Source organism: Poromitra crassiceps, assembly GCF_964638095.1.
Source record: "Poromitra crassiceps genome assembly, chromosome: 4".
Lineage (NCBI taxonomy): Eukaryota > Metazoa > Chordata > Actinopteri > Beryciformes > Melamphaidae > Poromitra > Poromitra crassiceps.
The window spans coordinates 23,204,412-23,220,647 of record NC_139626.1 but is presented as its reverse complement, the minus strand read 5'-3'; the positions used below and the strand labels follow the sequence as shown (position 1 = coordinate 23,220,647).

Below are 16,236 nucleotides of genomic sequence, written 5' to 3'. Positions count from 1 at the left end.
CCGTGTTGGTGCAACAGGCATAAATCCACTCTAAAGACTGGTCTTAACTAAGACCGACGTAGGAGTTACGACCAGGCATAGTTAAGACCACTTGGTGCAACCGGCCCCTGGTGTTTAGAGCTCTCAGCGCCGGCGGATAGTGTTTTTGGGCGGAGTGCTCTGAGCGGCGCGCATCAAGCGGAACAAAAGTTCAACTTTTGGAGAAGAGAGCTGCTCGTCAATGTCACTTTTTTTGACAGCAACAAATATGCACCCGCGTGCACTTTGTGTCTGTGTGCATTAGAAGCTCTCTGGACATGATTTCCAAAGCACTCCGATCTGATAAAATCACTTCCTGTAGACACAACCCCTTAGTAATTTTAAAGTTAGAATTATCGTATTAATTCTTCCAATGGGCACATACATACTAATGCAAACCACTATAAAGCATAGGCATTAAGTGAGATGCCTTACCCTTCTCTGTGGGCCTCACCCTTCTCCAGTTCTTGGATGACCCCCAGCAGCACCTTGATGGTCTCTTGGCTGGAGCTGATCAGGTTCTCCATGGCCTGGAGCTGTGCTTTAACATCCCCCCCCTTAGTCACAGGCACTATTTGCTTACAGGCTTCCCCTGAACCTGGGTTCGCTGGTGCCCTCCCAGCCTCCCCAGGTCCACAGGGTGACAGAGGCTCCTCCATGCCCCGTAGAGGCTGGGCGGACAGCTGTCCCGCGTGACACTGTGCCTGTGTCGTGCAGCCTCCGCTGGAACGCGGCAGCGTCTGAGACTGCAGCCCGTTGAGCTGCAGGCCTTTCTTACGCTTGCTCCGCACAGACGGACTGTCCAGGCACTCCACCTGCGTGAGGGAGTTCCAGGCGATGGGGCCTGTAACCTTGGAGGCCCTGTCCGGCAGGGTCCGGGAGGAGCCCTCCTCCAGATTCAGCAGCTGCCTCTTGGCCGAGCGGTCTCTATCGGCCTCCCTGTGTTGTAATCCTGTCCTGGGTTTGGATGGGACACTGCAGAGCTGGTACTCGGCCTGTGCTCCGGCTCCGCTTCCTCTAGGCGTGTCTGGAAGGCAGTCTGTGTCCGCAGAGCAGCTGAGCAGCAGAGCATCAGAGCACAGGCCGTCAGGTGCAGTGTGCTGCTCCACTGTGGCAATGCACTCATTAGTATGGAGCAGAGCCCTGGTCCTCCGGACTCCGCTCCCTGCGCAGGCTCCCTCCTCCTCCTCATCTAAACCCTGCTCAGCAGCTTTGGACTGCTTCACCTCCATGACAAAACCGTTGTTCTGACCTTTATAAGTTTCCACCGATGCCACATGTTTAAAGGTGTGGCCTTTCTTGCGTTCAAAAGGGAAGGTCTGGTAGCGTTTCTTCAGGTCGGGGGATGTCTGCACGCCCGTGCTCCTTGTGACGTTGGGGATGGATCTGCGAGCGGGGACGGTCATGTACTTGCGGTACGCCACTTTGTACGAGACGGGCTTGCCAGCCTTCAGCGCTGCCTCCCGCTGCTCGTTCTGTGCCTCGCAGATGTCCTTGAAACGCACTTGCAGGGCCTTGTTCCTCTTCCTCACCTGTCGGCTGGCTTCCAGGGAATAGTTCACCTCGAGCGCCAGTGACGTTGAGGGCGAGGCCGCCGCCTCCGAGTCCGACTCAGAGTTGGTGAGCATGCATTTGCCGCCCTCCTTGCTCACCATGGTTCCTGAGAGGCATGGAGAGAGACACTGTTAATCACTGGTAATGAATGGCTTAGACAAAGACCACTGCATGACGATGATATCCCACACCACAGCTCTATACGCTCTGGGAGAAAGGAGGAACCTGGGCAATTACTGCATGAATATCATTAAAAAGTGCTATTAGTGGACATAATCATAGCAAATGCAAACATTAACGAGCAGATTGATATTATTACTATTACTATTATAATTGGAGTACGACATAAAATATTATTTCTCTACACATGAAATAGATGCAGGAGGTCTGAAGTTTCCATATGCGTGTATCATTTACCCTTGGATTGAAAGGCCTTCCATCTGTTATTGCCAGTTGGCTATGGTCTTTTATGCTTGCCAATTCTGCTTTTATTTACTGGAAAACTGCAAAGGTTAGGGTTTTAGCATGCCCTATAAAATAATCCTAACAGATTTCCATGATGCCTTTAATCTTCTCTCTCTGTGAAACCAATGACACCAATTTTAGAATTCTTTTCACTCATTTATCAGTGCCAGTTAATGCATCATTCATCACCAACTCCTCCTCCTCCTCGCCCACTTTTGAAGTTGATGAGTGCGTATATCTTAGTTTGTATGGGAGTTTTTGGTGTGGCCCTCAGTCACTTGCCGATGTATTCCCACTGACTGCACTCACTAACATGCAGTCACACATTTGCAAACACATTGAGTCAAAAAGCAGTATAGGATACACCTGAGGTCCACACAGTTTACTGCTGTGATTCATCTCGTTCAGCAGAAATCTTTAGTGTCTGATCTTTCACTTTTACACTTAATAATTAAATGCCATGTATCGTGCATATACGCGCACCCCTGTGGCATGCATATACTGTATATGGAGCTTGTTGTTGTTATTTTTTGTAAATGAACAGAGAAAGAGATAAAGACATAAAAAAATGGGGACAAATATTCCCAACAGACACACTTTGGTCAGAGAACTGTACAGCAACCCCCTAAGGACAACCTTCCTAAGCAGAGAGAATCAATTCTCTTTCCCCACCACAACAGGTAGGGTAGCTGCATCACGACACAGTGCACTTTGCCTCTGAGGCCCTGACAGAGATATAATCCTACTCCTGCTTGCTGATTTACAATAGGCAAACACTCCACACCCTCATATAGATGCCGAATCAGATAGGACAATTATCCTTCTCAGCTTATCTGCCCATGACTGCTCACTGTCAACAGGGAAGGACTTCCTATTTCAAACCTGCCTCTTTATTTACCGTGTGGAGCAATGGAGTGGATGTCCTGTCTCTCCATCCCCTCTATCAAATGATGAGCCCAGCTCTGTATTATTAAATTAAAGTGCACTGGGCATCTCGGCCTGTCAGTGGAGTGATGCCCGCCCGCCTGTGTGCTGTGTCTGCAGGAGGCTTTCGCTTCTCTCAATAATCTAACACACACGCACACGCACACACACACACACACACACACACACACACACACACTCACACACACACACACACACACACCTGAAACACACACACACACACACACACACACACACACACACACACACACACACCTGAAACACACACACACATACATGCATGCACAATGCACACAGTAGAGCGCTTTCATTGTGGCCTTGACCTGTGGGCACGAGAGCTCGTCAAGCCGATGCAAGTCCAAATACTGTAGTGCCCAGGAATAACACAGTGCAAACACTGTCTGAGAATACTGTAGTGCTCAGGAATAACACAGTGCAAACACTGTAGTGCTCAGGAATAGCACAGTGCAAACACTGTCTGAGAATACTGTAGTGCTCAGGAATAACACAGTGCAAACACTGTAGTGCTCAGGAATAGCACAGTGCAAACACTGTCTGAGAATACTGTAGTGCTCAGGAATAGCACAGTGCAAACACTGTCTGAGAATACTGTAGTGCTCAGGAATAACACAGTGCAAACACTGTCTGAGAATACTGTAGTGCTCAGGAATAACACAGTGCAAACACTGTCTGAGAATACTGTAGTGCTCAGGAATAACACAGTGCAAACACTGTCTGAGAATACTGTAGTGCTCAGGAATAACACAGTGCAAACACTGTAGTGCTCAGGAATAGCACAGTGCAAACACTGTCTGAGAATACTGTAGTGCTCAGGAACAGCACAGTGCAAACACTGTCTGAGAATAATGTAGTGCTCAGGAATAACACAGTGCAAACACTGTAGTGCTCAGGAATAGCACAGTGCAAACACTGTCTGAGAATACTGTAGTGCTCAGGAATAACACAGTGCAAACACTGTAGTGCTCAGGAATAGCACAGTGCAAACACTGTCTGAGAATACTGTAGTGCTCAGGAATAGCACAGTGCAAACACTGTCTGAGAGCTGTCCAGCATCCAGAGACGTTGGCCATGGCAGCCTTCTGCTGTGCAGGCAAATGTGTGCGTTTGCGTTGTCCACACACAGGTGCTCATAGACAAAGTGTCCATGCAGTACAATGCAATGCAATGTGTGTTCCAAGGGGAACACAGTTTGCAAGGCGAACACAAAAAGCATGCTTTAATGCGTGCATTAATACACTGCCTCATATGCAGCAGTGGACAACATACAACGCATTCACATGTTTACAGCAAATTCTCATGTTAACAGCATTCCCACTTAGGCCAGTCAGTGTAATTACAATTACAGTATGTACACATAAAAAGGCCAGGGCTGGAAAACAAAGTGTGCAATGTAGTTATCAGTGGAAACGCAGAGAGACAATGTTTGAGCATAAAGGTCATCACTTTGCATTGTGTGCATCATGTAATCACTGTTGTCCCTTTCGCCGTTAAGTTGATTGAGCTGTGAGGGCGTTGTGAGGAGCAACCATGGAATTAGGTAACAGACAGAATCAGGGGTGTGTGTAAATTAATTAATGCATTTCCAATTGTTGCCCCAGCTATACAGCACTTAAGGCATTTGAAACAAATAGCAATATTTTTCCCCCTCTGTGTCATTGTGGCATTTATGCTGCTGCCTAGGCTATTATCTATTCACCAGCCAGCATGGCCATGCTCTTTTGGTCCATCACTCTCAATGTCCTCTCCATGTTTGCTCAATGGATGACATTTTCAAGAGATTGAACTGTTACCCTGCTTCCACTCTCCAAATGAGGTCTGTGTTGACTGTGTGAATACTTCCAGGTTATAGACGGAGCCCAGAATCAAAAATTACAATTCTTTATGATGTCCGAATTGACATCAAATTATACTTGATATGAAATGACATGAAAGAGACCACCGTATATCATCAGATAGTGGAACATGAATCCAGTTTTTTGATGCAAACAGCCACAGCCATTTTGAGGCACACACCTGGTAACAATATTTCCTCTTCCTATCCCATCCCTTCTACTTTCCCAGGCGCAGAATGTCAGAATTTTGACCCAAAAAAAGTCTGAATTCTGACATTAGAATCAGACATTAGAATTCTGAGTGATGCGTGATGTCAGAATTTAGAGAGAAAAAGTCACAATTCTGAGTTTAGTGTCAGAATTTTGAGAAAAAAGCCAGAATTCTGATATTAATGGCACAATTCTCAGAGTAAAATCCGAATTCTGCCTCACAGCAAGAAGGTTGTGGGTTCAAATCTCCACCCCGGTTGATGATGTCACTGATGATATTACCAATGTTGTACCGAAATTTGAATGTGTGGGGTCCCTAGATTTTTGTGACATCAAAGTGGGGTCACAAGCCAAAGAAGGTGGGGAACCCCTGCTATATAGTTATTCCAGTGCTGGTCCGGACAGTGCTGCAAGGACAATCCAGAATACTGCAGTAATGCAATTCATTATCCTTTATTGGCAGTGATGCTCAGAGTACCTGCTCATTTAATGCAATGTACCTTGAGTGAGTAAATGGGTCCGCATTACTTGTGTTATTTTGAAAAGTGATGATTTCTATGAGCCAATGGTTCTGTGAATGGCAGTTGCCTAATTTAACTTTTGGTCGCTGGAGGTACTGTACAACCTTCAGACGTAGAGACTTCAGTGTCTGGCTCAACCTGGGCTTTCAATGTTTACCATGACTTCAAGCCTGACTACTTTTGTATTATCGCTTCTGCTCCGCACCAAAGGGAAAATTCATTAATACGTGGATCACAAACCCAGTGAATTCATCACCCTGGAAATATGGGCCTACATATCAATTAACACCGCCGACCTTGACAGCCTTGCTCGTTAAAACACTTAAAGCATTGATTCATGAGCATCATTTCCAGTACCTAAATTTTCACTCAATACTTTGTTTAATTTATAGTCTGTGAATGTTTCAGCTGTTTGATCGACAGCTTAGCGAAAAGATGCCGCCATCATAAGCTGCTCAGTCACATTATGCCCAGTACCGACCTATTCAACTAAAGCCAGGAAAGTTTCTTTGCATAGCACATTTCATACACAGAGGTCATTCAAATTGCTTCACATAAAATAGATACAAAAAAGTAAAATAGAGAGATATTTTACCCCCCTAAAGGAAACATAGAATCAAGTCCCATTACTTCTTGGTATTTTCAGCTGCACATTAGTGAGTGAATCCATATTGTCGTATTTTCTCAAATATAATCACATCTTCCGAAAGCAGTGACATCCTTGTAGATGCCATTTGCCGCAATTACGGGGTAGATAGAGGGTGCGCTGGGGCCAAAGCGCTGCTATTTCAAGGGATTGCCCTCTCGAAATGCACAATGACATCTTGGCTCTGTGCGTTATTTACTGAGTGAAATCACAGGGAAATAATATATGCGGCCAGCGTTGTTTGTTCCATTAGAGACAAAGTGGGCCTGAAGTGTGCCCCTTGCGCTACATTGTACAGTATGTGATCAGCAGCAAATCCCTGCTCACTGATTGCTACAGTGTTACATTGATGCTCCTCGGCATGGCCTCAGATGCTGCCTGAACAAATGACGGCCCTGTCATCACACTCAACGCAAGTGCCAAGCCCTGCTGTAATCCAGCTTTATCTACTCTCGTTTTGTTTTCGCCTCTCCTCTCCTCTCCTCCGTCAGCTTCTGCTCATAATTACACGCGGCTTAGTAGTGTTTTGAAAAGTCTTTGATGGGTCTCTTAAAGAGCACAGTGAAAAGATGCGGCGGCTGCTACTTTAGCTTAGATTGTGTCGTTAACGTCATGTCGGTGTGGGATTATTGAATTGATTGAATGATTGAGTGTGCAGAACAGTGTTGAGGGTTAGCAGCAGCAGCACTACTGACACTAAATGCAGCAAATCCTTTGTCAGTTAATGGTACTGTAGATTACTGCTGTAAGAAGAAGGGCCGCTGGGTGTTAACATGGATGTATTAAAAGAACGGGTGTTAAGGGATCGCGTTTCTGGTAATAGAGAACTGCAGGAATGAGTCCAGAAGTGTACTTCCGGGTTTGTGAGAGGAAGAGTCTATGGGATTTAACATGGGGGGTTTCACTTAAATACATAAAATAAGGTCTGTGGTTAACAAAAGTTTATGGGAACGCGAATTTGGGTTCAGCATGATAATCTTCACAAACATGAATAACGTTTATGACTTTTGAACGTAAATGCGTTTTTTTTTACGTTTTTTTTTAAAGGCTTCAAAAGGCATAAAAGTTATTCACGTTTGTGAAGAGTATCATGCTGAACCCAAATTCGCATTCCCATAAACTTTTGTTGACCACAGACCTTATCTTATGTATTTAAGTGAAATCCCCATTCTAAAACCCCATAGACTTTTCCACTGATGAACCAAATGGCGGCGATTTCTGGATAAAGCCTACAAAAATACGTCATCCCTGCGGTACTCTATTGTTGGTGGCCACTCATCGTGGACCACTCCACTGGTACCAAACAAGCGCCATTAAAGATTGGGCTCAGGATCATTGTGTTCTAAGAGGTGATGTGGTAATGACTAAATAATACCACCAGGAACATAATGGATTGTTTGTAGTCTAGTTATATTTACTTAAGTGAGGAGATGGCAACATGTTCCCCCCGCCCCCCATCACAGCTCAATCCAATCAGATTTGCTGTTAATCCATAAGACTTTGAAATGCCCTTACTGTATATTTTGAGTTTCAGCCATATGCACAGCTTTTATTAGATAACTGAGATATCTCAGTGTGGTACGCCAGCTGCACTGAAGAAGACAGGAAAAGGCTGCAGAGGGTCGTAAAGTCTGCACAGAGAATCATCTGCCGCCCCCTCCCCTCCCTGAACCACATCTACAACTCTCGTTGCCTAAACAGGCCGAGAAACATTGTAAAGGACAAATTCACATCCCGGTCATCAGCTGTTTGACCTGCTGCCCTCAGGGAGGCGCTACAGATGCATCAGAGCCAGAACAAACCGACTCAAGAACACTTTCTTCCCTAAAGCCGTAAACATGTTGAATGCAAACATGCACTAACCCCCCACTGCCGACAGTGCAATACTTAGCTATTTATTAGGGGTTCAAGCCCTGAAGGGGCTGAAACCCTATTGTTTTTCTAAATCCGAATATATTATTATTATTTTTCATCTGCCCCAACGCAAATTCCCGTGAGTTGGTAAATGGTAGAGAACTGACATTTGGCCCAATGACAGATATTGTTGGCAGGTAGCTGCTCAAAAAAGATTTTTCGAATCGGCCTGAAGGTGGCGCTATAATCGACGGTTTTACGTTAAAGGCCATCACTTCCACGCCGTTGGTCCGATTTTCTAACTTTTTTTTTCCAGATGTTCAGGTGAACCTGCCCTACAAGTTTGCCATAAGGACCCTCAATGTCCGCCTGGAAAGTTTTTGAGATATTTGGAAAAGTTTGGAAAACACATTTTTTGCATCTCCTCCTAGACCGTTGGACCGATTTGCACCAGACTCGCAAGGAAGCATCTATGGAGCAAGCTCTACAATCGTGATTGGTGGATTTTTGAAAGCTACTTTAGTTTCGGAGATATTGATCGTTAAATTTGAGAGGGACGTGGCCTCACAGCTAAATTGTCCTCACTTCATGACCGATTAAGGAATCTTCACGAAACTTGCAGGAGGTCTTCGGAGACCATCCTAGACCATGTGTGTCAAATCTTGTGCAATTCGACCAAAAGGGGGCGCTATAGCAGCATTCAGTACCTGTACCTTCTAAATTGTTTGATTTGACTTGACGCACGCACGCTATTATATGGACTTCAGACATACCTACACCTGTATTACAAGTGGTATATCCCTCATGGTCTCACTTTCATTTGCATATTATGTTTTGAGCAGCTCCAGCTCTTCTTTGTTAAAAACCACATGCTAAAATTGTACTGGAAACAGGAATCCGGTGAGATTTGACCAGATAAATAGAGCTTAAGAGCAACTCTGAGCAGGAGTGTTGCATCCTGGGTAGAGAGAATGATGTTGAGAAAAATAACGCATTCAATTAGCTCTATCTCAGAAACCATACGAGGTACAGCTACAAAACTTGTTAGGGAGGTTCACAGTGGAGTCTTTTACTATCCACGAAAAAATTCCACCAATTGACAAGATGGTGGCGCTATAACAGCCCACTTTATGTTTTTGTTCATAACTTTTGAACCGTAGGGTCTATAATCAAACTTATTTTTTCCCTGGATTCCTTGGGATGTTCCGCATCTACTCACATAGGCCGACCCATAACTACTTAAAACTACATTCAGCGATGTTTTTGTGTTCAAATAAGTGTTAAATGGCTCTATATTCTGACAACAATGACTGAAATAGAGTGTTTGTTCAGTGACTTGAAACCCCCAACCCCCCACTGTCCTCTATCTCTCTCCTGTAGTCCTGCAGGCTGGGCGGACGTATCTCCGCAACCGTAACTCATAGAGACTCACGGATGGCGACATTGGATTCGGGGTGAAAAAATACATAGTCCTTTACAGGGATCGCCATTGGACCTTCCCTTTCTTAAAAAATGTCAACTTTTCTCTGATTGGATAGTTTGAGGTCGGCGCCAATTTTGATCCAATCAGAGAAAAGTTGACATTTTCTAAGAAATGGAAATTAATGCCCATGTCCCCGCTATTTTTATCAGCCTGTCCTTGATGTATGACTTCGTGAAAATCACAAACAACATCATGGCCAATTTCCGAGAGAGAAAGGGTGTGAGTTGTGTCGTTGTGTGTCGTTTAGATGCGGCTGCAGCTTAGTCTCTTAGAACAGACGAGTTAATTTCCACAATTTTCAAATGCTTCCGCCATACCGTCTGTAATTCGTGGGGGAGAAGCATGTGCCAACCGGAATGGGAAGCAGAAAGGCGGGTCTTCCACTCATTAGTCCAATCAGAATTTTCTTAAGGCGGGTCTTCCACTCATTAGTCCAATCAGAATTCTTTTTTCGTGGACACACGTGTCGTGATTGGTCAGATTCTGTCGAACTTCCTTCCAGTCTGAAGGTTTTTTTCCCAACTTCCTTGTGCATGTTCTGGGGGTGTAACGTACAGACTGTTTAGCTGCATTCGCCGGATGTAGGATGAGACAGTCTGTTTTAAGAGACTAGCTGCAGCTAAGTACCTTACATCTTGCCTCCGAGGTGGTTTTGTGCTCTACAAATTTGCCTCAAGGACTATTAGGTGTTCAATTTGCGCAAGGCTTGAACCCCGCCCATCGCCGCTTGCGGCTATATTTTATTTATATTGTTATTCTGGTTTTACTCACCTAAACTAGTTTCGTTGTACTTGTACAATGACAATAAATACATTTGATTTGATTTGATAACACTACTGTATATGGTGCAGCTACATTTTGACAAATACAGCTGTAACATACAGTAGGCATGTTTACAGTATGTTTGTGTGTGTATGTGTGCGAGAGAGACTGGACCTGGAGTTTCACTGCAATACCTTCTCCACTGCGGGTTTTTATACGGCAAAGTAAGGCTCAGAATGCAGGATATAGTCACCATCAGCCCTTGTGTCATCATCTCCTACTATATATGTCACTAGAGATTACTATGGTGCCAGAATGCAGTCTATGCCAGTACACTGCTCCTCTATGTAGGACTCCCTATCTTCTGATGATTGCCTTTGGACTTTGTGGCCTCGTTCTCTTTTACTCACGTCCTCCCCCCCACTGAATTGCACTGTTATTTTGTTCCTCCTCCAGTCATTCTGCTGCGTGCTGGAGTCAGTCGGCTACGTGTGCTACGCCTAAACCCCAGGTGGGCTACCGGGGGAGGGGGGGGGACTCTGGGGGGATGAACTCAGAGCGTTGCCTGTAATCCACACGTCACCGAACATAGAGGCTACATCGAGATCAGATCTCGGGAAAGGATGCGTGCTGCAGAGGCTGCAGGCTCTAATCAGAATGCACCAGATCACTTCTCTCTCGCTCTCTCGACAGAGCACCATTACTGTATCTCTCTCTCTCTTTCTCTCTCTCTCTCTCTCTCTCTCCACAGAGCACCATTACTGTATCTCTCTCTCTCTTTCTCTCTCTCTCTCTCTCTCTCTCCACAGAGCACCATTACTGTATCTCTCTCTCTCTTTCTCTCTCTCTCTCTCTTTCGACAGAGCACCATTACTGTATCTCTCTCTCTCTCTCTCCCTCTCGACAGAGCACCATTACTGTATCTCTCTCTCTCTCTCTCTCTCTCGACAGAGCACCATTACTGTATCTCTCTCTCTCTCTCGTAGACACACCGTGGTTTCAAAGCTGATGGGTAACTAGAGAACTCCCCTGCTGCTCTCAGATTCCTCCTACTGTAGTCTTCCCCAGCAAAGGAATGACACACACACACACACACACACACACATACACGCACACACGCACACACACACACGCACACACACACACACACACACACACACACACACACACACACACACACACACACACACACACACACACACACACCAACACAGCTGCTTGGATGGAAACGGAGAGGAAGGGACTGGAATAAACAGGTTGGAGGAGGAAGATGGTATATGGGAAAGACTTCTCACTGCGCTTGGATGGAGGAGAATTGGAAGTGAGTAAAATAGACAGAGATAGAGGAAGTGAGTAAAATAGACAGAGATAGAGGAAGTGAGTAAAATAGACAGAGATAGAGGAAGTGAGTAAAATAGACAGAGATAGAGGAAGTGAGTAAAATAGACAGAGATAGAGGAAGTGAGTAAAATAGACAGAGATAGAGGAAGTGAGTAAAATAGACAGAGATAGAGGAAGTGAGTAAAATAGACAGAGATAGAGGAAGTGAGTAAAATAGACAGAGATAGAGGAAGTGAGTAAAATACAGAGATAGAGGAAGTGAGTAAAAATAGACAGAGATAGAGGAAGTGAGTAAAATAGTCAGAGATAGAGGAAGTGAGTAAAATAGACAGAGATAGAGGAAGTGAGTAAAATAGACAGAGATAGAGGAAGTGAGTAAAATAGACAGAGATAGAGGAAGTGAGTAAAATAGACAGAGATAGAGGAAGTGAGTAAAATAGACAGAGATAGAGGAAGTGAGTAAAATAGACATAGAGGAAGTGAGTAAAATAGACAGAGATAGAGGAAGTGAGTAAAATAGACAGAGATAGAGGAAGTGAGTAAAATAGACAGAGATAGAGGAAGTGAGTAAAATAGACAGAGATAGAGGAAGTGAGTAAAATAGACAGAGAGGAAGTGAGTAAAATAGACAGAGATAGAGGAAGTGAGTAAAATAGACAGAGATAGAGGAAGTGAGTAAAATAGACAGAGATAGAGGAAGTGAGTAAAATAGACAGAGATAGAGGAAGTGAGTAAAATAGACAGAGATAGAGGAAGTGAGTAAAATAGACAGAGATAGAGGAAGTGAGTAAAATAGACAGAGATAGAGGAAGTGAGTAAAATAGACAGAGATAGAGGAAGTGAGTAAAATAGACAGAGATAGAGGAAGTGAGTAAAATAGACAGAGATAGAGGAAGTAAGTAAAATAGACAGAGATAGAGGAAGTGAGTAAAATAGACAGAGATAGGTTGGAAGAGGGAAGGCGAAGCGGCAGAAAAGGAGCCATGAACCAAAATAGACAGAGATTGTATTTGAAGAGAGACGTCTGTAAGATGTATCATATTGTCAGTGCCGGATGCATCGCTTGAATGTAAGTGGTGAAGCCACAGTGGAGTGGGGAAGTTGCCTCATGATCAAAGAGAAAATAAGCTCTGTTGCTTCATTTCCCCATTTCAATTCCCCTCCTGTTCAGAATCTCAAACATACACAGCACAAACTTCAGCATGGAGGCCTTCTTCAGTGTGCTGGAGTTTGACCTCGCACGCCACTGAACACGGACTTGTGATGATCCACATCGTCTTAAATATCTGTGCAGCAACGATAGTGTCACATGCACTACTGATCGAAATGTGGACACACTTAGATTGAATGTTTTTCATTGTCTTCAAGTCATTTTGATCTAAAGGCTTATATGCTTGAAATGTGTTTCTTAGAAAAAAATCGAAATTGTGAAGTTGATGCCTGTATGAATTTCTTTGCCCTTTGCCTTTCCATCAAGGCAAAGGGCAGCTGCTTTAAGAATCTCAAATATAAGAACTTTGATTTGAAACACTATTTTGGTCACTGCATAATTCCATTTGTGTTATTTCATAGTTTTAATGTCTTTACTATTATTCTAAAATGTGGGAAAATAGGTGTTTGACTGACTAACATGAGCCTTTTGGGCTTTCATCTGAGTGACTGACTGACCATGAAGGAAATCAAACATCGACACGACTACTGAGGTCATCAAAAGTCATGTGATGTCACCTTTCAAGTGACAGGCCAGTCTCTTGAATCACTGGGCCTCCTTTAAGACCAACCAATTACTTGTCCTCATGTCTGGGGTAGTGTTTTTGTTTTCCCCTTTTGTTGTTGTTGGACACAGCTGAAAATGAATGTGCAGCTTTAGCAGTTTGAAATGTTTGAAGGAAATGTGGGGCCGTGTTTGAAATCAGTTGAAGCAGGAAGTGAAGGTGACGGTAGTGTTAAGAGACCCGAAAGCCACAGCAGAGTAATGGGTAATTTCCTCTTGACCTGACTACAACATTTCACTTAGAAAACTGCAAGAGAAAACTATAGCATACGATGCAATGAATGGATGGATGATCAGATTCATAGATGATAACCCACCTTTTGAAGAATATAACATTACAAAATAAGAAATTGAGTGAATGAGTTGCAATTAGTCCTTCCTGAGCAGATTTTTATTTTAATTTTTTTTCATTTGAACGCAAAAACGGGTCCCAGATAGTTGATAACCTTTTAAGTGAGTTGGTTCTCAAGAACCTGAGTCTCTCCATCTGTATAACAGAGATCATGTCCATCAGCCACACATGAAAAGAAGGTGAAGAGGAGGACTTTCATTCCTTCAGAATGAGTCTTTTGGCGACAGTTGTCCCCAGTGTCAGAGATTGTTGCACAGCTATAGGGAAGTTCAGTGAGGACTCCAAACAGCCGAAGATGGCGAGTTCTGCCTCCGGCTGTAGGGTTATTTTGTAGGCGTTAAGAGTACCAGTCAAATATGTTGGCCCAGAATCCTGTTAATGAAGGGCAGAACCAGAAGGCATGAGATAGTGCCCTGAGCAGATTTATTTTAACGTTTCATTTATTTTCATGATTTATTCTGACATGTTCCCCTTTCTCTCAAGTACCCCCTGTAGTACCTCCACGTAGCCCGCCTAGGGGCACGCGTACCCCAGTTTGGGAACCCCTGCTCTACAGCAATGCAGGTGGGATCAGGTGGGAAATGTGGACACGCGCATGCACGCTACACCTCCACTGCTTGTTTGTTGTCGGGCACGCGGGATCAGACACTTAATGAATAATCTCATTACCACATGAAAGGTAACATCTGGCTTGTTCCAAAAAGCAGTCACTCTCGTATAGGAGAGCAATTTGTTTTCTGGAGGAATGAGTACCACTCCCAGCCAGCGGGGGCCACGGGGGGCCGAATGCACACTTCTCCTCACCCTCATCCCTCCTTTGCTCACTCCGTGGAGTCAGGTGTCATGCAGCGAACATCCCAGGAGATTAAGTGTGTGTAGACTGTCCCTGGCAGGCCGGCTCCGCTGTGTTTCTCCCGGACTCCCATTCCTCTTGGAAAGCGCTGTTTCACCTTTGTTCTACATCGCCAGCGTCATGTATCTCATCTCTGCATTTGGAGTGATTGTGTCCGGGGGGGGGGGGGGGGGGGGGGGGCTGTGTGTGTGTGTGTGGGGGGGGGGGGGGGGGGGGGGGTTTGGGGGGCTGCTGTGAGTGTTTTTCCTCTCCCTTCCCTCGGCGCTCAGGAGTGGTACCAGGAGTGGTAACAGGAGTGGTGCCAGGAGTGGTACCAGGAGTGGTACCAGGAGTGGTACCAGGAGTGCCGCTGATTGATTTCAATGATTCCTAAAATAAAGATTAGCGTTGAAGCATCATGGCCATCATGCCCGCTCCTCCTGGGCTGCTTCTCACTGAGGCAACACTAAGGATGGAGGTGAATCTGTGTGTGTGTATGTATGTATATATATATATATATATATATATATATATATATATATATATATATATATATAACGTCCCATTCTCATTCCGCCCCTCCTATATTGTACAGTATATTGCTTTTTATATCACAATGATGATGATCGAAATAAGCCTATATAAGCACTTTTTCGTGTCCTCCTAGACTGCTAGTACATACATACTGCACTGTATGCCATTCCACTGTGGGAAGTCAATTTGATATCCTCACAAGGGGTTGGAATCAGAGAGTAATTCACAATACGTTGCCCCTTTAACACACACACACACACACACACACACACACACACACACACACACACACACACACACACACACACATACAGTACATACATACATACACACACACACACACACACACACACACACACACTGCAACTTGTCCACATCAGTCCAATGTAAAATAGTAATAAACTGGCAAAAGGCCGAACTGCCAGAAAGCAGATAAAATGTTTAAAGGAAGGATACAACTATGCCTCACTAAAATATTTTCAATCTGTCCAATTTAAAAACTTAAAAAATACAAAATGAATGAATGCAAAAGAAATACACATTTCCGTGCTTAACAAGCATACCGGACTTGTTTTACGTATGTAAACCTGGACACATTGCAGTGCTTACCAACTTGTTTTTTTTGTAAATAAAAATAACAATATTTGTAAATAAAAAATACCCATATTTGGCGCCATCACAAAATATACCAGTATCAATACTTTGTCCCAGCCTTAATCCTCACTCACTCTCTATCTGTTTCTCCATTCTGTCTCACACACAACCCCCTTTCCCCCCTGTCTATACAGTAGTATCTCTGTAGGTATCTATCTTCATCTGTTTCCCTCAGTCCCCTCCTCAGTGTCGACAGACAGTGGAATAGAGCAGAGTGGAGATGGTATCAGGGCGAGCGAGCATGTGAGATGGGGGTTGAGGGGGGGAGAGAGAGAGAGAGAGAGACGCTGTCAGTGATGAGTGAGCATGGCACGCGTTTTGTGTGGCAAGTGAAGAGCAATCAAGATCTGAGGGTTCGAGACTGTCCATCTCTCTCTCTCTCTCTCTGGGGGGAGGAGAGGGGAGGGCCAAGATACTCACTTCTCTCTATACAAGATA

At 44.5% G+C, this 16,236-nt stretch overlaps 2 protein-coding genes across 2 annotated transcripts in view; one reads left to right on the top strand and one right to left on the bottom strand.

The window, feature by feature from the left end:
- The window catches only part of insyn2a (inhibitory synaptic factor 2A), a gene marked incomplete at both ends in the record, with an annotated part of 28,432 nt that extends 26,759 nt beyond the window's left edge, over positions 1-1,673 (bottom strand). Inside the window, one exon of the mRNA XM_083635510.1 lies at positions 454-1,673. Coding sequence (XP_083491636.1) covers positions 454-1,673 — 1,220 coding nt within the window. The remainder of the gene's footprint in view (positions 1-453) is intronic.
- Positions 1-16,236, top strand: part of dock1 (dedicator of cytokinesis 1) — a 292,156-nt gene that overhangs the window by 150,188 nt on the left and 125,732 nt on the right. The window lies entirely within an intron of this gene.